We start from the raw sequence: 24,807 nt of genomic DNA on the forward strand, positions 1-24,807 counted from the left end.
TGGCCCCGCCTCCCGTGCTCCTCATTCAACTGACACACTTCCACCACGCAGCTCTGCAGCAGTAGCCCCTCACTCCCACCCCACAGCCCCTCGTGGTGGCTCTTGGCCCCAGTCTCTCACCTCGCAGCTCGCGTGCCAGGCGACCTGGACTGAACTAACGCGGGCACTACGGTTCGATTTCTCCAGATGCCATTTAGCGGTTTGCCTAGGTACTTTACCAGATGAGGAGTCCATGCACCCTGACCTACAGCAGTAGGACGGATTGCCAGCCCAATGGGCTGTTGGGCCATAAGTAACATACGTGCGGCAACGACAGAGGGCATGCACTCAGCATGTGCGTAACAAGGGCAGCGCAGTGCTCGTGAGTCTGCTCAGGGACTCCCAGCACCTCTCCCGTGGGCAGCAGTATTCTGGCTTAACCCTGCTCTCCATTGTACATTGCAAAGACAGGATGATTCTGGGCCTCAGTGAAAGAGTGTTCTGCCAGCGGTCGGCCTTAGCTCCTAGCTGGAGGCTGGCCAGTTTGCCAGGACGAGGCACCTGACTTGGTAAGTTCTGTGAGCGGGCCCAGCGGAGCTGAGGGCCCCAGCGGAGAGCTGAGGGCCCCAGCGGATGCTGAGGGCCCCAGCGGGAGCTAGGGGCCCCAGCGGAGCTGAGTGGCCCCAGCGGAGCTGAGGGCCCGCAGCGGAGCTTGAGGGCCCCAGCGGAGCTGAGGGCCCCAGCGGAGCTGAGGGCCCCAGCACCATCTCTCCCTGGATTTCCCATGGCCCAGTGCAGACTGGCCTGACCTTCTCTCAGGCGGAGTGAGCCTTCCTCAGCAGCTAGCAGAGCCTGGCTGCTCCGGGCCAAACCCCAGCAAGCAGCAGCAGCAGCCTCCGCCTCTCCGAACGGGGACTGTGTCCAGGTCCAGGCTGGCTGGTGCTCTAGTAGCAAGACAGAGCTGGCCAGCAGTGCCCATGGCCCCTCTTGTCCAGGCCCAGCTGCTGCTCCGGTAATTGGTCCCTGTGTGGTGTGGCTTGACCTGGCCACTCAAAGACTGCTTGGGAGCCTTGGGCGGCTCTGGGGTGAGTCCTGCATGGCAGTAGGGGAGCCAGCCACCAAGCACAGTGTGGGGAGGTCTCTGCTCAAGGGGGACTGGTGAGGAAGCTGAGTAAATCCTGGGGTTTTTGGCTCGTGGGTCTCAGTCAAGCCCTCCTGTGACAGGCAGCCGCGCCGGGGTCACCGCCTCACCCCTGCAGATGACGAGCTTTACCAGAAGACAATCCTGAAGGTGCTGGAGCGGGACTCCTCCAGCATGATGTTCATAGACAGCTACACCAGCCGGGGCTTCACCATCAATGGGGACAAGGTGGTGGGGCCCTGTGCCATCATCCCACGTGCCATCCTGCAGTGGAATGTGAGTGCCCCAGGGGGCAGGGCCTGGAGCCTGAGGACCTGCCCCTCCCCACAGGGCCTGGGCCTTCAAATCCCCCATGCTGTGCTCCCAGCCAGGGGGAAGTGGAGTTCCCATGCCCAGTCCAGTCCTGGGGGCGGCTGTGTGGGAGACCCAGGAAGCTAGGCCTGGGTGGGAGCACGTCCTTCACTTTGACTCTTTCCTCCCCCAAGGGGGAGTGCATTTGCTTTGACCTGAGCCTCCCTGGCTGTGTGTTGAAACCTGCCCAGTCCAGGCAGCAGCGAGTGCCAGTAGCAGGTTGCTATTGGACTAGTGTGGGTGTGATGGCTCAGTGGGGCATGTCCCCCATGCAGGGCACAGGCTGCATTCCAAGCCAGGTGGCGTTGTGGGCAGGAGAGGTGAGTGTCTGAGTGTCCTTCCTTTCCTTCAGGTTGGCTCTTACCAGGACATCACCAAGGAGAGCCTGGTGCTGTTCCGGCTGCTGGAGCCGAGAATAGGTAGGTGGGAAGCACAGAAATGAGTGGGGCACAGGGACATACTCTGCTGCTCCCCCCCAGAGCCGTGCTAATCCCCAGAGCAAGCCAGGAGCAGGGACTGCACTGGCCAAGCCACACTTCTGACCTGCCCCTGGTGTGTGCTGGCACGTGTCCTGCTACCCTGGCCACGTGTTGTCTGAGCCAATGCAGAACTTCCCCTTCTCCAGACACTGCCCAGCAACAAGCATTGGGAGTGGGGGCAGCCAAGCTGGAGTTACTCAGGGTCTTACGCACAAGGCTTTGGCCACTGCAGTCTGAATGGATGGACGGGCCTTGAGGCCGGCTAGCACCAGGATGGCTGTACTGGTTGTGTGCTGTGCATCCGTCATTGAGGGGGGAGGCAGGGCTGGGTTTTGCCATGTGGCTAACACAGCTTCACTCACCTGGGCTTGTCTCTTGCTGCTAGAAATCCTGGTGCTGGGCGTAGGGGACAAGGTGGAGCGGCTGGAGCCTGGTGTCCTGAAGTTCATGAGGGAATGTGGGATCGCTGTGGAGGTGCAGGACACGGTATGGGGGTATATGCTGGGACTGCGGGGGGTGAACCTGAGCAGACCTGCAGGTCAGAATATCTGCTCAGGAAGCCCAGAACCAGGGGCATGTTCTGAGGTGAAGGTAACGGCTGTGTCTGTGCCCACCCAGCCAGGCAGCTGGAACTTGAGTCTCTTAGTGCAGCCAAAGGGGGGACGGCCTGGTGCCCCAATCCTCCCCTGGCCCCTTGCTCAGATGGGTGGAGGCCACGAGTGACCCTGCAGGGCCAGGGAGTGTGAAGGACCCATAGTTGCTGCGTTCTGAGCTGGCCCTAGGCTCCACATACCCTCCATATCATTTCACTGGACTGTGCAGCAGGGTTGCAGCCCCATGATCACACGCACACGCTGGGGCAGGGCAACTGTGCCTTGGTGGCTATTTGCTTGAGATGCACTCCTGCCACCACAAGGTTAATGTTACTTTTCTGATAGGCAGCAGGCAAGGACCTCTGCTCCCTGGGCTAAGATCACGTGGCGGGCTGGGGCTGGGGCTGGGGCTCTGGGTTAGTCACTGATGGTTTCTGGGCCTCTGCCTTTTCTTTCACAGCCTAATGCTTGCGCAACATTCAACTTCCTGGCCAGCGAGCAGCGGGCGACCGCTGCTGCCCTCATCCCCCCTGGAGCTGGCAGAGCCCTGATGTAGCAGCTGAGCCCAGCTGCCCTGGGGACTCACACCCAGCCTGTGTACAAAGGGTTAAATAGCTCCCAGGGCCTGGAACTGGACCATGAGCTGGTAACAGGAAGGAGAAAAGGCTTCAGAATAAAGCGTGAGCAGCTGCCCTGCATGCAGCCTTGAAAGGAGCAGGCTGCCATCATCCTGTGCTTCCTTCCTCCTGCCCTGGGCCTGGCCAGTTACTCATCAGGCTGCTGCTGGGGAGGAGGCAGAGGGGCTAGAGCAGCCCTTGGAAAGCAGGGGCAGCTACCCCTCTTGGCACAGGCTGCAGCCGAGCTAGGCTGAAACTCACCTAGCCCCCCAGGAAGTAATAGGCCCTGCCCCTGCCCCTCCACCCTTGGGCAGCCTCGCAGGAGAGTTTCTGAGCTGGCCCCAGCTCGCTCCTGCCCTGACAGGTACCAGGGGTTGGCTCAGCAGAAGTTCCTCCACTTCCCCCAGCTCTGTTCTGCCCTCACCGACCACCAGGCAGTAGAATAACCCCTGTGAAGCACCTCAGCAAGCTGGGGGTGTTCAGGCTGCAGGTGGGAGTGGCTAGTAAAACCTGCTGCGGGGGGGTGGGGGGGGGGGAGGGCACGCACAAGGACAGGGGTTACTCTCACAATCTTGCACCAGAGCAAATTCTGGGCCCATCAACAAAACCAGCCTAAGGGGTGACCTGTGGGCATGACTGCCTCTCTCACCACCCCCATGGCCACAACAATGGGACAGGAGTCCGGGACTGGGACAGACAAGCAGCCCTACTGTTTTTCTTTATTGTAAAACACGGGCTGGGGCCTGAGCCCCACCGCCCCAGGGTGCTGGGAACACCAGCAGGTTGTCTTCAGAGGGCCAGAAAACAGCTGCTGAGCCCAGGGAGCAGCAGGCACTTGCAGGATAATGGCACTTCTGTGAAAGGAGCAGCTCAGGTGCATGGCAGCTGAGGGCTGCAGAGCAGCAAGGTGCTGAGTACAGGCACAGACCCTCCTTCAGAAGAGGCGCTTCTCATACCTAAACAGACAGGAAAGTTAACCATGGGCACTGGCCCCTCCCATGCCCGGCCTGGCCTGCTCTGCCCAACCCAGCACACACGGAGCAGGGCCTGGCTTGCCCCCAGGAGCTGTGTGCCAGCAGCAGCTGCTGCTCTCAAGCCATAGGTCCTGTGCTGGGACAGTCAGTTGCAGTAGTTCTGATCTGTCTGGAGAAGCCAAGTCAGCTCCGGCCCCCCAAGCAGCCAGGCTCACTGCAAGCCAATGGGATGCAGCCTGTACCACTGCATCCAGGGACAGCAAGGGCAGAGCTGGGCCACACCACATCCACCCGGGTGGAGCCACTGAGAGGCCAGCGCTGGCAGGGGACTTACGAATGGAGGCCATGAACTCCTCCTTCCACCTGGGCAGACATCGTCCTCTTCTCAAACTTCAGTTCTCCCGAGTACATCATGGCTCTGGCCAGGGAAAGCAGATCTGGGGTCATGCTCCCCTGGCAAGTGCCAAGGAGGTTTCATACCAAGTGCAGCAAGGGGTTTCCACACACTCTCCCCCAGGCCCATTTCTGGCAGGAGCAGCTCCAGCACCTCCTTCAGCAAGGCTCCCAGGCAGTGCTCTCCCATCCCAACTCCACCTTCAGGGTGTGCCCGCTAGGGACTGTGACAGGAGCAGGGGCTACAACTCAGCTGCACCACAGAGATCAGGGTCAGACATGCTGGGCCTTGACTACCAGATGCTAGCTCAGGGGTGACAAGATGAGCTCCATGGACGGCCCTGAGGATCAGCCATGCGCACACAGGGGAAGTCTCTTACCTGACTTGGGTCAGACTCTTGGCACCGATATCCTGACAGGAGTGCTGGATCCCAGCAATCAGGTACGGGATGAACTTGTGGATAGACCCTTTGTCTTGCACTGCACCGGAGACCCCCTGGGCCACTTTAATTTTATCTGTCTCACTGTGGATGGTCAGGAGAAAAAAAAAAAAAAAAATTACAAAACCCCAACCTTTCATGGAAGAAACCAGGCTGGCAGGCTAAGGCAGTAATCTCAGACTCGGGGACCTGCCGCCCTTCATGCCAGGTCTCTCCTACCTGAAATAGCGTGTCTGGCTGCCCAAGTTCTTGTCCATAGCATCCAGTGATCCCATTCCCCGGTATTTCTTCAGCCTGATTCCGTCCGAGAAGAAGTACTCGCCAGGGGCTTCCGTGGTGGCAGCCAGGAGGGAGCCCATCATCACTGGAGCCAGCGAGAAAGTTAGCGACAGCGGAGTCAGCCATGGGGCAGGAGGGGAGCTTACACTGGAGCAGGGCTTTGTGTAGTCACCGGGGGGAGGGGGGGGCATGGGGGAAAGCCTGCAGCAGGACCCTGTTATCTGGACAAACGGTGACAGTGGAGCTGGCCAGAATATACCAGGTTGCCATTGTTTGCTGGGTCCTCGCCCTGCACCGCGAGAGGATCCCATGTTGACAATTCCCCCAGGAGGAGGATGTGTTACCCTCACCTGGCTCTGAGGGAGGAACAGACAAGCTAAGGGAGAAGGCCTCAGCTGATCTTTTCAGTCATTAATTTGTTTGCTAAAACCTGAGGAAGGGGCAAGTCTGGGCCCTACACAGCAGGTGGACTCGAAAACCAGACTGAGAAAGACAACGGCTCAGAGGCTTGCTGGGTTTGCAGTTAGCCCTTGTACCTCTGGGCAGGCCTAGATCACGCAGGAGCCAAGAGACAGCCAGGTTTGTTTGGCACAAGCGGCACCAGCAGACCTGTCTGGAGAATGCTGCACTGCCCTGAGCATGAGAGCAGATCAGTGCCTATGGGCAATGTAAACACGCCTGCAAGCTCCCACTCCCGGCCTGGCTGGGATGGTGCTGACACTGTCAGGGCTTTTCAGTGCTACTGCCCTTGCAGAGTTCCCGTAACACTGCCAAGCGAGCACTGCAGAACAGTCTGCAGGCAGTCAGAAGCTCACTCATTGGGTTGATATTCCAACAGCAAAGCAAATCCCCCAGAAAGGAGACACCCCTCTGAACGCCCTTAGCTCCCCCCGTCCCCCTCACCTGTGGAAGCACCGAGTGCCAGGGCCTTGGCAACGTGTCCCACGGTTTGGATCCCTCCATCTGCGATCACCGGGACCCCAAATCTCCTGGCATACTCAGACACTTTGTACACTGCTGTGGCTTGGGGCCTGCCACAGGCCAAGACTAGAGCCAGGAAGAGAAAGGGTGAACTGTCAAGGACCAAGTCTGCAGCAGTGCCCGTGCTTAAAGGCCCTTTGGCTTTCAGTCACACACAGACCTCTCAGTCTGCTTCTCCCCTGGAATACACCCCACGGCCCAGAGGGCAGGTGAACGGGGGCTATGAAGTAACTGCTGCCCCAATGCCATAGAGAAGCTTTCACAGTGGTTACAGGATGACCATGGAGCCCAGCTGGTCAGTCCTTAAGGGCACTGATTCACTCACCACCTAGTGTTCTGCAAAACACAGAAGGAGGCAGGGCCAGACCTAAGAAACTCAAGCCCAGTGAGTTCCATATGATTGCTGTGTTCCCCGCTCTGCTGATCACCACAATTATGGGGTGTCAATGTGCAGCCAGGAAGAGGCATTGATCAAAAGGAGAGAGTTTCTATTGATACGCAACAACAGAAAAGGAAAGACACAGGCGGACTGATGTGGTGTTTCCCCAGCATAGCAGGGCCTCCTTGAAGTTTAGCCAAATACAGATTTACCAGCACTTTAGCAATTACAGGCTTTTCACTGTACAACGAAACACCTGAAGGGAAACCACTGAATGACACGTATTTGGGTACATCTACCAGCCAAGTGCATGCAAATATGCTGCAGTAACCTTCCCATCCCTCAGATTCCCCCAGCAACACAGTCACCTCCTCCAACTGCAATCAGCACAGTAGCCCAGATGAGATTATGAACATGCAAGATTAGTAATTCAGGGCGCAAACATCATGTTTGATGCAGGGTTTCAAGCTGCCACCTGTGAGCAGCACCAAGCATGCCAACTCCTAGGAGACTGGTGCTCTGCCAGAAGAGGGGGGCTTTACAAACGACTTTTTGCACTGGCTCATTTCTCCCTGTGCTCCTAGTGCTCACACCAGCAGCTCAGGTTGGGAGATTTCCAGGTAGCAATCGTGAAAGTCAATATTAATTGGACCCAGCCAGCCATGAAGAAGTGTCTGCTAGTAATAGTGTGAATGCTGCTAGTGTTAAAGAGATGGTCTCACTTGGTACTGCACTGCCGAAGCAGAGACTGAGGGTGCCCGGACAGCAACTCCTCACTTAACGTTGTAATTACGTTCCTGAAAAAATGCAACTTTAAGTGAAACAATGTTAAACGAATCCAATTTTCCCATAAGATTTAATGTAAATGCAGGGGGTTAGGTTCCAAGGACATTTCTGGGGGGCAGACAAAAGGTATGACATACTGTACTGGACTGTGGTTAGGAAGTGCCCCTGGCTTACCCCCCACAGGCACAGCCCGCTGCAGGCCAGGACACTAGGAAGCACCTTCGCAGCAGTGGCAGCTCCCCCGGAGAAGAACAGGTGCTGACTTTGCTGGGGGATGCTCCAGTCCCCCCTCTTCCTGTCCCCGCTCCACTCCAGGCCCACCCCCCCACTCCACCGCCTCTTCAGAGCACACCACATCCCCACTCTTTCCCCTTCCCCCTGAAAGTCCTAAGCACCATTTGGTGGTGGGGGAAGCACTGGGAGGGAGGGGGAAATGTCGGAGAAGAGGCTGCTCCCTTGTAAAGTCACTGCTCTCCCACAGAATCTTACAAGCAGTGGACAGAGCAGGCAGCCTAATGGTGTTCTAAGGGAGCATTGCACAACTTTAAACAAGCTGTGACGTAACTCTGAAACAACGTTAAGCGGGAGGACGTTAAGTGAGGAGTTACCGTACAGCCGTCTGTGACGGCACCATCTCCTCTGTCCACCAGCCCGATTTCAAAGAAACCCAGGGCCCCAAGCCTCTGGATCCCATTATTCTCTACAAAGAATAGACGTTTGTACCTAATTTAGAGAAGTAATCCCCGAGACCAGCCCTTTACAATTCACCTCTTGGCACAGGGCACATGGGACCGTCACATGACTGTATTTGGCTGTCCCAGCTCCTAGTGCCAAGACAAACAGGAGGTGCAGGCTTCCAAAGCAGGGTTCAAAATGTATGCACACTGCACCTGAACTTGGAGCAAAGGCCAGTAAGGGTGGCGCTAAGAGAGGACTGTCATGCTAGCGGGTACAACCCAGGAGCCAAACCAGAAACCTCTTTCCCTTGGAAGTGCTTCACAAATAGGGCAAAAGCCAAGATTCATCTTGGTCACTTACTTATCCTGTAACAGCATCACAAAGTAGTGCTCGCGAGGTGAGAGGGAGAAGAGCCCTTCCTCACACTCGCAGGTCAGAATCACTGGCAAAGGGCATGGTTCTGGGATGCGCCTTCCAGGTTCGCCACAGGGTGAAAGTCCCTGGTAAAGTCACACTCACATAGCACGGCTAGCTTCACGCAAGGCGAAATGTAGCTGATGTGTAACCTCTCCCATCACTGAGAGGAGACCAGATTCAGAGCAGAATTGCATGCTCTGCCTAGGCACCATCCTCCCACATGCAAGCACCTGCTGCACCTTCCACTGAGAGGCTCAGCAGTGCCCCGAGGAAGCTCAATTGGGTTTTTAAATTGGGTTTGGATTAAAGACACTGATGAGCCCAACTGGCCTCGATTAGGACAATTCAGAACCCTGCTTTAGAAATCCAAAAGACTTCTCAGCATCAGTCTTTGGGTCAACTACCAGTATCCAAAGCCACAAAACCCCAAGTGCATCTGCAACTCAATGATTCTCAAACAAGCGGAGGGGCCATGTGCAGCCAATCAGGGTCCTGCTTCAAGACAGAATTAAGGTTGAGAACAGGGCAAGTGACTTACTATAGGTGCCCATGACAGAAGACGGGCACTTGGGGCTGTGGGACTTTAGTTCTGGAGGGATCTGTGGAGCAGCTAAACAAAACAAATAAATAAAATTTAGAAACAAACAGCAGCAGCAGAATAAAGGGCCCCCCAGCAGTGACTTTACCAGGCTGAGCCTGGGATAACTGAGCCAGAGCTTGGATGTCAGGGGTCCCTCTCAGGCCAATTTCCTGAGAAGGATGCCAAGCTGAAGGCCATGTCCAGGGGAGCACGACCTGGCATTCAGCATGTGCTTTCCCTACTCCAAGGACATTTCATGGAGTAATCCATGTGATGCTGAAACCCTGGCTCAACCTGCTCCTGGCGTTCCTGGCACAAACACCCGCCACACAACATCCCCTGGGAAGTACAGATGTTCCGTCTCTGCTGCCCCCGCTATCCCACTGCTGCCAAGAGAGGGACAGAGCTCCCAGAGTCTGGCTGTATCCAACACACTACCTGCCGTCACTTCCTCCAGTGCTTCGTGGGTGAGCGCGCCAAAAGGAGAATGAAAAGCAGCAGGAAAGCGCTGTGCATGAATGGCCTGGCCCAAACCAGGAACTGCTGGTGCAGTAGGGGATTGGGTAGGGAAGGGCAGCTCTTGAATTAAACATTCTTCCACAAAAGAGACAACAGTTTCTCCAGCACACCTGGGCCAGTCTCCAAGCAGCAGGTGCTCCCTTAGCAGGCAGAGCGAGAACACAGATCCTTGGTACATGAGGCAGTCCCCAAGGTGTGTCACCCCTCCCCCAGGGTCCCCGTGGGGCCCCCAAGTACTGCTGCTGGGATCTGCAAGACGACCCTGCGTGCATATATCGAAGGGCTGCTTCTACTAGTCAGCGGCTTGTTTCAGGCCCATTACAGCAAAGGCAACTGATGAAGCACAAGAGAGAAGCTCTGCAGCAGTGATGGCCCCTCACAAGGCATCCACGCCCCTGCTTGCTTGTTTCACTTGGAACCGTGATGTCCAGTAGCAGCTTTAAAACCAGTCTTCATTCCAGGCCATGCCCAGCCACTGAGTCAAGTAGCTACGCTAGGCTAGAGAATTGTGCCTAGGAACACTGCCTGCCTGGCACAGGCTCCCTTGGGATCCTGCTAACTGCAAGAGCTGCATTCAAAAACCTCATCTTCAGCAGGCAATTGCACACTGGCACCGCAAGGGTCTTACTGTCAGCTGCAGCTGCCACAGGGCAAGGCCACACAAACAACCCTGGGAGTTTTATCACCATCGTCTCTGCTGCCCTCCTAGCTATGCCGGGCAAATGGAAACCCCCTACCTGCCCCCCCGATGTCTGTACCCTATGCCCTTTCCTTCGCCCTGCTCACTTCGATGGAGATCGGGTCGAGTGGCACTTCTACGCTCCCATGCCCAGCCCTGGATTGTCTTTGGCACTACACAGCTGTAAGATCCTATCCCTGGTACACCGGCCCCGCGGCAGACAGTCACCACCACCCCAACAGCGCCTAGAATTTGCAGACTGTGTCGCCACAGACTTATCGCAGGTTCTCAGTAGGAAACAGATGTTTAGCAGATGTGTTCTTCTAGCTACTGAGAAGATATTAAACATTTTCTTTACCTTCTTGTGTGATGCAGATGGAGCCACTGCCCATCCCGACCCTTAGAGCATCGACCCCTGCATCAATCAGATTCTTCGCCTGAGCAGCCGTCACCACTGAAGCAAACAGAGGAAGGTTTTTAAATGAGAATCTTGTCTCCTTTCACCACTAGTAGCTAGCCAGTCGCCCTAGCTTCCTGCAAAGGTGCTTCCTCCCTGAGCTGGCTTGGCAGTAAAAGGGTTCTCTGCACTTGCCCAGCACCTTCCACTCGGGCATCTCAATGGGTTCCACGAACAGCACCTGATTCAGCTTTGCAGCCCCAGGGGATCTAGGGATGGAGAGGGCTCCTTTTTGGCGGCAGGCCAATTGTGTTGGTATGCATGATAACACAACAGGTCATGCACAAAGTCAGTTTAAAATCTCAACAGCAATCCGGCATCAAATGGTTGGTCCTCAGTCAACCGACAAGTGTGTGCGCATCCTCCTGCTACTCCTGTGCATGCACCAGTCCCCACAACCATGGCATGTGCACACTGAACCAGGGTGAAAACCAGGCCTTGATGTTTGACTGCTCTAGAAGAAATCCTGCCAGCTTGGTGTGCAGGGACCAGGGGTTAGCTTTACACCTACACAGCCGGCCCTCGGGGAGTTGGGAGGGATCAGCCTGATGCCAGAGCCTGGGTGGGGGTGGGGTTAGCCTAAGACTGGGTCCTTCCCAACTTGGTTCGTGTCTGACTGATTCCCAGGGCCATGCTTCTCCACTCCCTTTTCACTGGCATTGTACTGGCTGCTGAATCCACAACAGCTTCCCCACTAACCCAGTGGTGCAGGGGAGCCCGTGCACTAGTGAGGTCATTGTAATGCATTATACAATGGCAGAGGAAGCGTGAGACATGCTTAGGGCCACGCAGGGGACAAAAGGCTGGAGGAGTGACTATGCTGAGTTATCAACATATTTGGTAACGCAGATGAAGACAAGAGGAAAAGAGTTAAAACTCTGCTCTGCCAGATTCAGATGGATCTTTCCATTTATTTTCCACAAAAGGTAGGAGTCGTCCAAGAACCAGACACACGAAATTCGGCTGGGGACTGCACACGCTGCATTAACCCTGTGTGAGAAGTTTTCACACAGAACGGAAGTGTCCCTCAGGTGCTGAAGGGCTAGACCATATTCTATACATCTGACACACAGGTCAAAGTCCCACTGGGCAGGTGACATAGACGCTCATTAAAAGCAGGTCAACACGTCTTTCACTACAACTGAAAACACTCCAAGTCTAGAAGCTAAAATTGCATTTAGATTACCATTGCCTCCAATGACCTGTAGGTTATGGTATTTCTCCTTGATATACTTGATCATGTTGATCTGGAAAATGGAATTGCCCTGAGAGGAATCCTGGAAGAGAAAGAAAAACAAAATCAACCAAAATAGCTACAAAGGATTTTAAATCCAGCCCTAGGAAAGTCATAGAAACTTCAGCATGTTGAAAACAGGTGACTAATTCACTTCAGTACTGAAAGACCCCACTGCCCAGGCTCAGAAGGCCAGGAAGACACGAGCCACATGAGAAAACCATCACAAACTTCCATCTTACAGGACATTTCAGCTTAATGAATGCAGGGCGCATACACACACGAACAGCTCACACCGAGGGCTAAGAGAAACATCTAAAAGCTGCATTCTTTAGAGAACTGTTTGCGTTTTGGGGTCTCAACTTCACACTGCCAAGAGACAGCTGCCTTGCGAACCCCAGGACAAGAGGATGGCTCACTAATACTGCCCTGGAAAGAAAGGTTGTGGGGTGGAGGTCAGTCCAAGCTCTTAGTGCCACCTGTCTAGTCCTCACTATCCAAATGGTCCCTCAAGAAACGCATGTGTCCATGGTACAGTCCATATGAGTAAGGAAGGATGGTCATGTGGTTAGAGCCCTGGCCTGGGCTAGGAGACCAGGCTTCAGTTCCTGCTCTGACACAAATACCTTGTCACGTAAAGTCACTAGATCTGTCTCCCACCCCTAGAACCGGAATGGCAGGACTGCCTGGCCTCAGAGGGGTGGTGAAGATTGTCAGGTGCTCAGCTTCTATGGTGATGGGCCCCCCCGAATACTGAATTCAGACAGACCCCCGAGATGCTCAAGAACGACTCTTCCCAACTCCCATGCACGCGGCTCGTTTTTTGTCATTCATTTTACTCGGGGTGGGTCTTCACAGCAGTCCGCTCCAGTTCTCACAAGTTTGCACTCTGGGTCCTGTACTGCTGCTAGCCTGCCTTGGTTGAGGCCATGCCTCCCCACCAGCGCTAGAGTGGCACACAGCTGCAGCATTGTTAGCGTAGTGCAGACATAGAATGCTGCAGCTGCGCCACTGCAGCCCTTCAGCGTAGACAACCAATGCTGACAGGCAGGGTTCTCTCCTTGGCATGGGGTAAGCCACCTCCCTGAGAAGCAGCAAGTAGGTCAACAGAAGAATTTTTTCATCAACCTAGCACAGTCTATATTGGGACTCAGGTCACCACCACCAGTCAGGGGCGTGGATTTTTTTCACACCCCTGAGCCACGTAGTTAAACCGACCTACATTTCTAGTGTAGCCCAGACCAGATGGCAGCCATGGAAAGTTTTTTTCTGTCACCACAGGAACTCCACCTCCCCATGCAATGGCCGCATTCTTCCCTCGAACTGACTGCAGCTGGCATAGCTACGTACGGCACTCAGGCGTGGGATTTTTCACACCTCTGAACACCATAGCTATGATAAGCTAGGTTTTAAGGCCAGGCCTGACAGCAACCGCACGTCAGAAGAACACTGGCATTACACAGATTGCTCATTAGTAGCACAGAACGATTGGATTAGCTATTGATGAGATCCCCACTGCATTACTAGCTCCAGCATCAGCATCCCTGAAGCACCACCGCCCCATCCACCTCATGAGCTAGCGAGCAGGAGCTTGAAGCACTGCTTCATTCCAGCTAGAGAACTGTGCACATGGATAGGAGTCAAGTTAGGGGTCAGATGGATTATAACTCAAGTTACCTGTGTCGTGAAGACACCCTAAAACAGGAAAAGTTAGTCGCCTTTTTCCCAAGGCAGCAGCAGTCCCTGCTTATGGAGGCCCCACATTAAGTGCACCAGCCCCCCTTGTTAGTATGGGAGAGAGAAGGTGCTTCTGACTAACCCAGCTAACTAAGATGGCCTGTTAACCAAGCGCTGGATAACCATGCTCCGGGAATATCACCCATTTCCTCTGGGCTCTCAGACTAACCCATCGACAGCAAGGGCACATGCAAACAGCTGTGCCCCAATGATTAGAGACATGGGGCTGACAGGACGGACTGCGGAGGAGTTCCAGATTGGTCCCTTTGCATTATCAGGTAATTACAGGACACAATACCGTTATTTCACACCAGGAGTCCAACACGTGCCGGTACATTAGCACTATGGTCAGTGACAGACAACAAGCGAGCAGAGCACCTTTGTAATTAGCCATCTAGCCTGAGGTCCCTATATCGAGCTGCACAGATCACCACATGCTAGCAGACTGGTATATGTACCAACACGCATGCCATCAGAATGCCCCCCATGAACAGACTGGCCATTTAGACTAGTCTCCCTCCTGCGCCAGCCCTGCAGGTCCAAGCTAGGCCACTGGCACAAAGTCCACGATGAAGCTATGCTATGAAGAGGGATGCTAATCAAAAACTTGTCAGAGTGCGTTGAATTCACTCGACTAAGAGAAGCCAAATCCTGGTGCTCACCAAGACGATGACATCCACCCCCGACTGCACTAGGAGATCCAGGCGGTACTTGTCATCTTCATGGGTTCCAATGGCAGCGCCACAGAGCAGTTGCTTCTTAGCATCTTTAGATGCGAGCGGGTAATCACGGTTCTTCTTCAGATCCGTGCGGGCAATTATAGCCACCAGTTCATCCTCCTCATTAACAATTGGCAGCTTGCCTTAAAATAAATATAAATACACCATCGTTTCAGAACCTCTCCCTAGCCTGGCCCTCAGGGCAGGAGTTCCCAGTTAAAAGGAACCCAGCTCACCGGCAGCCCGAGCACGACTTGCTTTTGAAACCCAGCAGACTCTGGTTCTCATCCCAGCTGGCAGAATGAGAAGTCAGCAGGACTGGGAAAGGGGCAGGATTATGATCCTGATCGTACTGCATAGCCTTGAATTCAAAAAGGGCATTTGTACTCAAGCCACTCCAGACCCCTCACAGAACTGAACTGGTCACAAGCCTCTGAAACCAGACTGTAGAAACTGGATACAAAATTAAAAGCCTGCGACCAAGTGAACTCTTGGCATTTACAGTTTTTCAGCACCTTGACTGGCAGGAATCCCTGAGTTCTAAGCAGACTCAGAGATGAAGAAGGTGAACGTTTTAATCTTTTGGCAAGTCTTCATGCTCGTTTGGGGCTCCAGGACATGCCTGTCCTTACCACCCCCTTTTCTCCAACGAGATTTGGAAGGAACACCCCATGGGACACCTGGTACCAGTCTTTGATTGTGGGGAAAAACATTTGCATTGAGAAACAAACTGAATGTGTGGAGAGAGATGGATGAGAGCATTTCCCATACATGCACAAGTGTGTGCTCACATCTGCCCCACCTCCCTTACCCCCCGCTCTATGCCAGACACAGCTCACCCACGCAATACATAGCTAGTCATGGTACCTTTTTTGCTTCTCTGCAGAATTTCATTTGCTTCCTTTAGTGTTACCCCTGCAGGGGCGACAACGAGATCATCCTGCTTTGTCATAATCTGATAGAAAAGGGGGCAAAGAATGAAAAGTCACACATGAGTGAGAGCTCCTTCCCACTTGATCCAGGACAGGAAACACGAACTGCCAAGCAAAGATGCTTCAGCGGCCACTTGCTAGGAGCCAGAGGGTCCCAACTAAACACTACATGTGGGATGGATGAGGGAGCATGTGATAGCGTGGAGCAGCCCATGGAAATGAATCTTCAGCCTGCAGCACTCAATACCCATTCAAACAGTCCACTCAAATCCATGTGGAGCCCGGCACAGAGCTGTGTCCATAGGCTGTATCTCCATACTGCCGGCTGACGCAGGAACATCACCCTGAGAGAAGGAAGAACAACCTCACACCCTCTACTTGGGATTTCAGCAGCACAGACTCTCCTCACATCACCAGCTACACAATCCTTACCAAAGTACTTTTAATAGGTTAGGAATCTAACTCCAGCACTCATTTGTCTGATATAATCACAGCCTCTTACTGTTCTGGCAGAAACTCCACCAGTCACTGGACGTTTTCAGACAGCGCTCCCTAACATGCTGGCTTTAGGACGACTCTGCTTGGGAGTGCCTGATGCTGCAGAATAAGGGCAGGGGATGGGAGGAAGAATTCACATCTAAATTTGGGCTGTCAATTAATCATAGTTAACTCACACGATTAACTCAAACACATTAATCATGGTTAATCGCACTTATAACAATAGAACACCAATTGACATTTATTAAATATTTTTGGATGTTTTTCTACATTTTCAATATTGATTTCAATTACAACATACAAAGTGAACGGTGCTCACATTTTTATTACAAATATGCACTGCAAAAATGATAAACAAAAGAAATAGTATTTTTCAATTCACCTCGTACAAGTACTGTACTGCAATCTCTACTGGGAAAGTAATTTACAAATGGAGATTTTTTTTTTTTGGTTACATAACTGCACTCAAAAACAAAACAGCATAAAACTTTAGAGCCTGCAAGTCCACTCAATCCTACTTCTTATTCTGCCAATCACTAAGACAAACAAGTTTGTTTATGCTGATGGATGAAAATGCTGCCTGCTTCTTATTTACAATGTCACCTGAAAGTGAGAACAGGTGTTCGCATGGCACTTACATGGCAGGTATGCTAAACATTCGTATGCCCCTTCATGCTTTGGCCACCATTCAGGAAGACATGCTTCCATGCTGATGATGCTCGTTAAAAAAATAATGCATCAATACAATTTTTGACTGCACTCCTTGGGGAGAGAATTGTATGTCTCCTGCTCCGTTTTACCCACATTCTGCCATATGTTTCATGTTATAGCAGTCTCAGATGACCCAGGACATGTTCAGTTTAAGAATACTTTCACAGCAGACTTGACAAAATGCAAAGAAGGTACCAATATGAGATTTCTAAAGATAGCTACAGCACTCGACCCAAGGTTTAAGAATCTGAAGTGCTGTCCAAAATCTTGAGGGATGAAGTATGGAGCATGCTTTCAGAAGTCTTAAAAGAGCAACACTCTGATGCAGAAACTACAGAACTCAAACCACCATAAAAGATCAAGCTTCTGTTGGTAGCATCTGACTCAGATGATGAAAATGAACAGGGTCAGTCCGTACTGCTTTGGATCATTATGAAGTAAAACCCACAGCATTGGCCTGCTAAACCCAGGGTTGACAGTTCAGTCCTTGAGGGGGCCATTTAGGAATCTGGGGCAAAAATCTGTCTGGAGATTCGTCCTGCTTTGAGCAGGGGGTTGGACTAGATGACCTCCTGAGGTCCCTTCCAACCCTGATATTCTATGATTCTATCAATATGGAAGCATGTCCTCTGGAACGGTGGTTGAAGCATGAAAAGACATATGAATCTTTCACGCATCTGGCACATAAATATCTTGCAACACCAGCTACAATAGTGCCATGCGAACACTTGTTCTCACTTTCAGATGACATTGTGAACAAGAAGCGGGAAGCATTATCTTCTTGCAAATGTAACCAACCTTGTTTGTCTGAGGGATTGGCTGACCAAGAAGTAGGACTGGGTGGACTTGCAGACTGTAGAGTTTTACATTGAACGCAGTTTTTTTTTATACATAATTCCTCATTTGTAAGTTCAACTTTTATGATAAAGAGATTGCACTACAGTACTTGTATGAGGTGAATTAAAAATACTATCTTTGTTTGTTTTTTACAGTGCACATATTGGTAATAAAAAATATAAAGTGAGCACTGTACACTTTGTACTCTGTGTTGTAACAGAAATCAATATCTGAAAATGTAGTAAACATCCACAAATATTTAAAATAAATGGTATTCTATTCTTGTTTAACAGCATGATTAATCGCAATTAATTTTTTTGATCGCTTGACACCCTCATCTAAATTAACATGCCTGCCTGTGTCCACTCTGACAAACCAGCACCAGTGTGCATCTGTACAGGGCTCATAAGGTACATATGCAAGAAAGAGAGCTCTCCTCCCTGAGTTCAGGGGAGTAATATCTAACCCCAAAATTGGGGTGGAGGGGGCTGGTTTGTATTCAGATTGCACAGAAAAGAATTCCAGAAAGAGGGTAGGGGGGAGAGACTAACACCCAGTACTAATTACTTGGAGAGCCTATGAGAGCAAAGAGCAGGACATGAGAGCTGAATCATAAGTGGGATGAGAACCAGGGCTGTTACAGAGAGGCCTATAAACTCCCCTGCCTACTGTTGCATACATAGGAATCAATGTTTGAAAGAAGAATAGGAAAGGGGCTCCCAGTTCTGCAGCGTAGATGCTCAGAGGCCTGAGCAGGCGATCTGGCACGAATCTCAACTGGCCACCATCAGAGACAGAATGCTGTTCTAGATGGACCATTGGTCTGACCCACTATGGCCGTTTGATGTTCCGAATGGTTCAGCATCTCTGAAGAAACAAGTCTCTTTGGTACCATTCCTGAAGTGACACTGTCAGCGTCTCTTTGGCTAGTAACAGGAGATGGAAAAGGGAGTTGGGACATGAATGCAGTGCCAAGCTGGGTCTATCTTTATCGCATGGTGACCTAAGTCAGGAGGGCGGCACTGGCCAAGAAGCACTAAAAACTACCCTATGCTGACGTCTGACAACACCAAAGCTCAACGGAATTAGCACCAGAAGGCTCACACACCAGAGTGCATGCTGCAGGCTGATGGGTGAGAGCAACAGGGAGAAAAGGAAAGTTGGTTCAGGAAGCACTGTGGAAGTGCTAAATATGACCCTACTGAGCCCAGGAGTTAGCCTGCACTGAGAGGGTCCCAGCCAAAGGGATTATACCAGGAGCCTGAAAGCACTATTCAGTGAATGGGAGCTTGGCGGCTGTGGCCTGTGGATTCAAACAATGTCACTTTTCCAACAGCCAGGTCACTACAGGAGAACAGCAGTAGCCAATACAGAACCAGGAGAGAGATGATGGCTACAGCCAATAGTGAACGTCTGCCAGGGGCAACAGATTCTTCTTAAAAGTGTGGGTGGGTGGGAGTCGAGGCCCCGCCCCTGCCTCGCTTTTTCCCCAGAGGCTCTCGGGCCCCCCATCCCAGGCACGTAAAGGATCTGCAGCTCCCCACAGCTGTGTGGGCTGCTCTCACCTGCGCCTGGCGATGGAGTCTTATGAGGGAATAGAAGGGACAGGGTCCATGGTGAACAATGGATGGGCCAGGTGTGTCCACTTTCAAAAGTGGAAAGGCCATATGTGGCCCCTTAGTCCCCCGCATTCCTGCACCCTGATGACTGCTATAGGAAGCAAAAAGGATCATGGCCAGATTGTGCCAAACGGCAAACCTGAGCCAGCAGTCATTGGGACACGTTAGTAATCGGCAGCTACAGAATGAAGCAGCAGGCACAGAACCCAGAGGTGAGCAGTTCAACTAAGCAACAAAAAGACTAATTTAAACCTGGAATAAAACGAAGCCAGGGGCCTGTCCCCGCTGGGCTGGTTCACAAACATCATTCAAGCACTGAGCCTGTGTCATCACCACACATGGTAGCACTTCCTAACATAACCCTCCCTCTCCCACCAGGAGTGCGGGACCTCGGGTAACAAACCTCACTGAGGGGCAAGTCATGCTCCTCCTCTTTCAGGAAGTCAATGTCTCGGGATGAGATGATCCCCACCAGCTTACTCCCCATCTTTCCATTGTCTGTGATAGGAATGCCACAGAATCCGTGACGGGCTTTTGCTTCAAACACATCTCTCACTCTGTCCTTGGGGCTCAGTACCACTGGGTCCGTGATAAATCCCTGTTCGTATTTCTGAAACAAAGCACGTTCAGAGAGCAGAGTAAACAACATGGCTAGACTGAGCTGTAATGTGACAGGCATTTAGCACTCCTCATGGTAAGAGCTGTGAAGGTCTGTCACTCTCCCCAAGCTGGCAGAGTCCGTTGCATATAGGTATTTGGGGTCAGTGACTGCAGAAGCAAGGATGCTGCATCAACCAAGTCAAGCTCCTTTCTGCCCATCTCTGGGGATAAATTCATTGACACTTTTGAAAATAGGCAGGGGGGATTTAACCCCAGCATCCTGGTCAACATTCCCCCACACTCAGTAAGCAGGTTCTTGTGTCCCTAGCAAGTTGTGGGATACGGCAAGACAGAAGAGCCGATACGTCCACCTGCACTGACCAGTGCCACTGCTCTAAGAGACTAGTGTACAAGGGGAACGAGTGCCTGCCAGCTCTCCTTTGCTGAAGCCTATTTCATGGTTCTCAAACTGGAGCCAGACCCCTTTGGACATTTAGTGACTTGCCCAGTTGCTGCAGCTCCTGGTTTCCTGCTTCAGCTGTTCTTTACCTTAACTTTCCGTACTTCATTGGCCTGGAATTCCGGTGTGCAGTTATGATGGATGAATCCAATCCCACCTGTGAGCTGAAAACACAACAGAGGCAGCAGTAAGTCACTGCCACGATAGGGACCTTCAATTTTATTTGGTGAATTAAACAACCAGGTACAGACAGCAGACTACTACTGTAGCAGAGCAAACTGCGCTGCTAATGGGAGCTCAGATGTTCTGAGGGCAGGATCTAAACAGTATAAATGCCAGGATTTCCTTATCCAAAGACATGACTTGCCTCCCCCCCCATGGCTGCTTATGGGATACCAGCGTAAGGAGTATATTCAGGCCCAAAACATGCTCCAATTTTCTTTTAGGATGATTTAACATCAGATGTTGTGTGTTACAAAGGGTCTGTTTTCCTTACAGAGTGAAGGGTCGGAATACAGCAGCTGAGAGGCTATACTGCTAAGAGAACACATTGATAAAACTCCAATATGATGCAGAGAAATAAGATCTAACCCACTAACAGCAAGACCAGCTTAAGAAGATCTGAAAAAACAGCAGCTGGCAATAGCGAGCCTAGTTAATGACAGCTGGTTTAACACTGTAGCACATTATTTTAAACTGTAAGTTTAACACAGATGATGTCAAGTATCAGAGGGGTAGCCGTGTTAGTCTGGATCTGTAAAAGCAGCAGAGAATCCTGTGGCACCTTATTGACTAACAGACGTTTTGGAGCGTGAGCTTTCATGGGTGACGAAGTGGGTATTCACCCACGAAAGCTCACCTCCAAAACGTCTGTTAGTCTATAAGGTGCCACAGGATTCTCTACAGATGATGTCATCACTCTTGGGAACAGGTATTAAAAAGTTATTCTTCAGTCTACAGGAGTCACTTCTCCCACTGTCTACTGTTCCTGTCCAAGGGCACTCACCGCCATTGCAATGGCCATGCTGGCCTCTGTCACTGTGTCCATGGGAGAGGAAACCAAGGGAGTCTTTAAGGTTATCTTTTTGGTCAAAGCTGAAGTCAGGTCCTAAAAGAAGAAAAGGTTTGTTGGGTGATATGCAAGTTCATCCCAAAGCAACTCTGCCTGGGCCTGTGAACCAGGGAAACCAGTATGGATTTTTGCTTAATATGCCACACACCACTGCTTTAGAACAGAGTGTTTTTCTTAGTTCCCATGATCTTCAAAGGGGCCCCAATGTCTCCAAGAGTTTAGCTCCAAGGGGAGCCAAGAGAGTAAAATAAAGATCATTCTCTCCCGCTACAATGGCCACTTAAGGAGACACGAGCCTGTTAGCAAAGAACTGGGGTCAGGGAGCACCAGCCTATAGACATTAATTCCAGATAATGCAAATTTCCCCTTCATACTCACCACTTGGTCTGCAGTGAAGTCAATGTAGCCAGGAAGAATAAGGAAGTCACTGGACCATGGGATGGAAGGAGACAAACTGAAATCACCTACATGTCAGGGACACGACCCCCCCTCCGGACAGGACTCGGAGGGAGCCAGCCAGCGCTGGGTGCGGTGCCCAGGGGGGATGGTGGGACGGGGGGGCCTCCGCCAGGGCGCCGCTGGTCCCGCCACCCTGGGGCACCACCGGCACAGCGCCAGCTGCGAGGGGTGGGGGGGCGCCAGGAGCCCCCGCAGCTGTGAACTCGTCGCGGCAGGCAAGCGGCTTGCTGGGACGCGACCGACAAACCCGCCCCCGACGAACCAGACCAGCGCCGCCCCCCCGACAGACCATGCGCCCCCCCGGCCGGGCCCCCCCCAGGGAGACGCCCCCGCGTGACCCCGGCCCCCTCCCCCTCACTGTAGGTCAGGCCCGTCCCGCAGTTGAGGGCTGCTGCGCCGTCCGCCCGTTCGTCGGGCACTGTAGCGGGCCGCGCTGATGAGGGTAATCGCGTGCCATGGCGGCTCAGCGTATCGGCTGTCGGCCGCGTGTGCCCAGAAAGAAGGCGCCCCCCGCGCGCCCGCGCAGGCCTGGCCCGGTCCCGCCCGCCCTCGCCCCTTACGGGGCCGAGCGCGCGGTACCGCAGCGCTTGCTTCCCCAGCGAGCAGCGAGCCTCGCGCCGGGCCTCGCGTAGGATTGCCCCGACACGTGTCCGGGGGGGCCCGCGGGGCGTGTTCCCCGCAGAGCCCCGGGGGGAGAAGGGTCCAGCCCCCCCCTCCCCGGCCCGGGGGCGTGTTCCCCGCAGAGCCCCGGGGGGAGAAGGGTCCAGCCCCCCCCTCCCCGGCCCGGGGGCGTGTTCCGGCAGAGCTCCGGGGGGCGGGGGGTAGAGCCCCTCGGGCCCCGGCGGGAGAAGGGTCCAGCCCCCCCTTCCCCGGCCCGCGGGGCGTGTTCCCCGCAGAGCTCCGGGGGGAGAAGGGTCCAGCCCCCCCCGCCGGCTGGCGGGGCGTGTTCCCCGCAGAGCCCTGTGAGGAGAAGGGCCCCGCAGCCACCACCGCGGCCAGGCAGCCAGGAGCCGCCGCAGGCCCGGCCCAGGGGGCTGAGCCCACGAGGAGCCCCCAGGGGCCGCGGCAGGTAACACGGGGAGTGCGCAGTGGCCAGAACGGATTTTACAGCTCACACAGCCCCGGCTTTAAAGCCCAACCCCATGGGGGAGTCCCAGGTCCCCGCCTGCTGTGCGGACAGGGCGGAGTCCGGCAGTACCGTGCAGACTGCCCGGCTTAGTGCGGTAGAAAACCCACCTCATCTGTGTCTGAAGGAGGGGTTTTACCCAGGAAAGCTGATGCCCAAATAACGCTGGTAGGCTTGAAGATGCTAACGGCCTCCACGTTTTTTTAAACTATAACAGAACACGACGAGTGCGAAAGAAGAGCTAAGTCCATTGAAGCACTAGAGAGAAAAAGGGAGCGATGAGGACAATAGGACACCACTGAGACATTTAATTATTTTACCTCAGTCTTCACCGCCAGCAATGCTGGGGAAATCCATCCCTGGGCCCTGCTCTTATCTGGTAACAAAGATGAGGTGCCCTCAGCGACTCAGGTGAGGTGCTGAAGCAAATTGATAACCCAATGGGTAACCAGGTCAAGACAGCGTATCCAAGAGTTATGAAGGAACGTAGGTACGAAATAGCCAAACTGCCAACAAAATACACCTCTGTTTGGACAGAACATGGGTAAAGTAGCGCTCCATGGGGCAGGGCTGCACACTCGGGTGGATCAAAGCACGTTTGATATAAGGCAGTTTCACTTATAGCGCTGTAAGATGTTTTGGCTGCCGAGGACAGCATTATACAGGGATAGAGGTGTATATGCAGTTCCTCATTAAAAACAGCAATGATTCCAGAGAATTAGAGAGTAGCAAATGTTGTACCAATATTTTTTTTAAAGTCTTGTGCAGCGATCCTGGGAACAACAGACTAGTGAACTTTACATGTATACCTGGAAAAATCAGTTTAAATTATAATTAAAAGCAGAACAAAACACCTGAAACATCATGAAAGGATCTAATCAGCATGATTTCTGCAAAAGAAAATGATGTTTCAGTAATCTCTCAGAATGCTCTGTGTCAATGGAGTAGTGGCTAAGGGTGAACCTGTTTACATAATTTTTTTGGATTTCCAAAATGCCTTTGATGAAGTCCCACCCCAGAGCCTATGAAGTAGTCATGGGGTGAGAGACAAACTATTGTCAATGGATCAAAAGCTGGCTAGGAAACAAAACAAATTAAATGGTCAATATTCATCCTGGCAAAAGGTTAACAGCTCAGGCCTCTAGGTTTTGTGACAGGTTCCATGTTGTTCAATATTTTTCTTAATGATCTGGAAAGGATGGTGAGTAATGAAGTAGCAACATTTACAGATGACAAAGTAATTTAGGTTAGTCAGGACAGAGGAAAGTGAGGAACTACAGCGAGTCCTAAATAAACTTGGTGAATGGGCAACATGATGGCAAATGCAAGTCAGTGCAGGTAACTACAAAGCAGTGCACACTGGAGGGGGGAATGAAGTACTCAGACAGTTAATTTAGACCTCTGTAAGCTGTATTAACACAGTAAAAGAACCTGGACATCATAGGACACAACTCATCGTACAGCTGTGCTAAAAACACCCAAAGATTTTAGGATGCCTAAGGAATGAGGTGGAGAATACACCATTATATACTCAACAGCACAGCCTCAGCCCGATTGGTCACCCCATCTCAGACAGGATATTACTATTACATGTGTTTGGAGAAGCACTGAGGATGATCAAGGGCCTAGGAAAATTCTCTCATGAAGAGGAGATGAATGGAGTTTGGGATTGTTACCTTAGAAACCAGAGCAATAAGAGGGGACATAATAAAAGTCTATAAAATAAGAAACTTCTGTTCTGCCTGCATCTTAAAAGAGCACATACAATTAAAAAGGTGGGAAACAAACGAGATAAAAGGAACAGTGTCAGTTACACAGTTTGAAATGCTGTGGAACTTAGTGCCACGGGCAGCCATTGAGGTCAAGAGCTGAAGATGCCAAAAGGGACAGACATTTATATACATAACGTCTACTTAGGGTATATTTTGGAAGGGATATTAAAACTCATACTTTAGAATTTAAAAGAATGAGAGCTAATGTAGGGAGCAGATTATCCAATTTTACACCCTCCTTTGAAGTGGTATTTAGACCTGCACGAGTTGGCAACTGAAGAAATGTTGACTCCATTTCTAGATACATTT

At 52.2% G+C, this 24,807-nt stretch overlaps 2 protein-coding genes across 2 annotated transcripts; one reads left to right on the top strand and one right to left on the bottom strand.

Annotated features, from left to right (window-relative positions):
• Positions 1 to 1,164: 1,164 nt before the first annotated feature.
• Positions 1,165 to 7,440, top strand: NDUFAF3 (NADH:ubiquinone oxidoreductase complex assembly factor 3). Its single transcript, XM_032781790.2, has 4 exons — positions 1,165 to 1,396; positions 1,824 to 1,890; positions 2,336 to 2,436; positions 3,004 to 7,440. The coding sequence occupies exons 1-4, from the start codon at positions 1,295 to 1,297 to the stop codon at positions 3,097 to 3,099; spliced, it is 366 nt and encodes a 121-aa protein (XP_032637681.1). The 5' UTR covers positions 1,165 to 1,294; the 3' UTR covers positions 3,100 to 7,440.
• Positions 4,025 to 21,562, bottom strand: IMPDH2 (inosine monophosphate dehydrogenase 2). The gene is made up of 14 exons (XM_032781788.2): positions 21,520 to 21,562; positions 21,076 to 21,177; positions 20,159 to 20,233; positions 19,413 to 19,619; positions 15,280 to 15,367; positions 14,356 to 14,555; positions 11,909 to 11,999; positions 10,624 to 10,719; positions 9,026 to 9,097; positions 6,150 to 6,293; positions 5,187 to 5,331; positions 4,908 to 5,051; positions 4,469 to 4,552; positions 4,025 to 4,116 (listed from the first exon to the last, which is right to left on the bottom strand). Exons 2-14 carry the CDS (start codon positions 21,115 to 21,117, stop codon positions 4,095 to 4,097), a joined length of 1,410 nt encoding a protein of 469 aa, XP_032637679.1. The 5' UTR covers positions 21,118 to 21,177; positions 21,520 to 21,562; the 3' UTR covers positions 4,025 to 4,094.
• Between the last annotated feature and the right edge of the window lie 3,245 nt (positions 21,563 to 24,807).

This window comes from Chelonoidis abingdonii, chromosome 17 (genome assembly GCF_003597395.2).
Source record: "Chelonoidis abingdonii isolate Lonesome George chromosome 17, CheloAbing_2.0, whole genome shotgun sequence".
NCBI classification, from domain to species: Eukaryota; Metazoa; Chordata; order Testudines; family Testudinidae; genus Chelonoidis; species Chelonoidis abingdonii.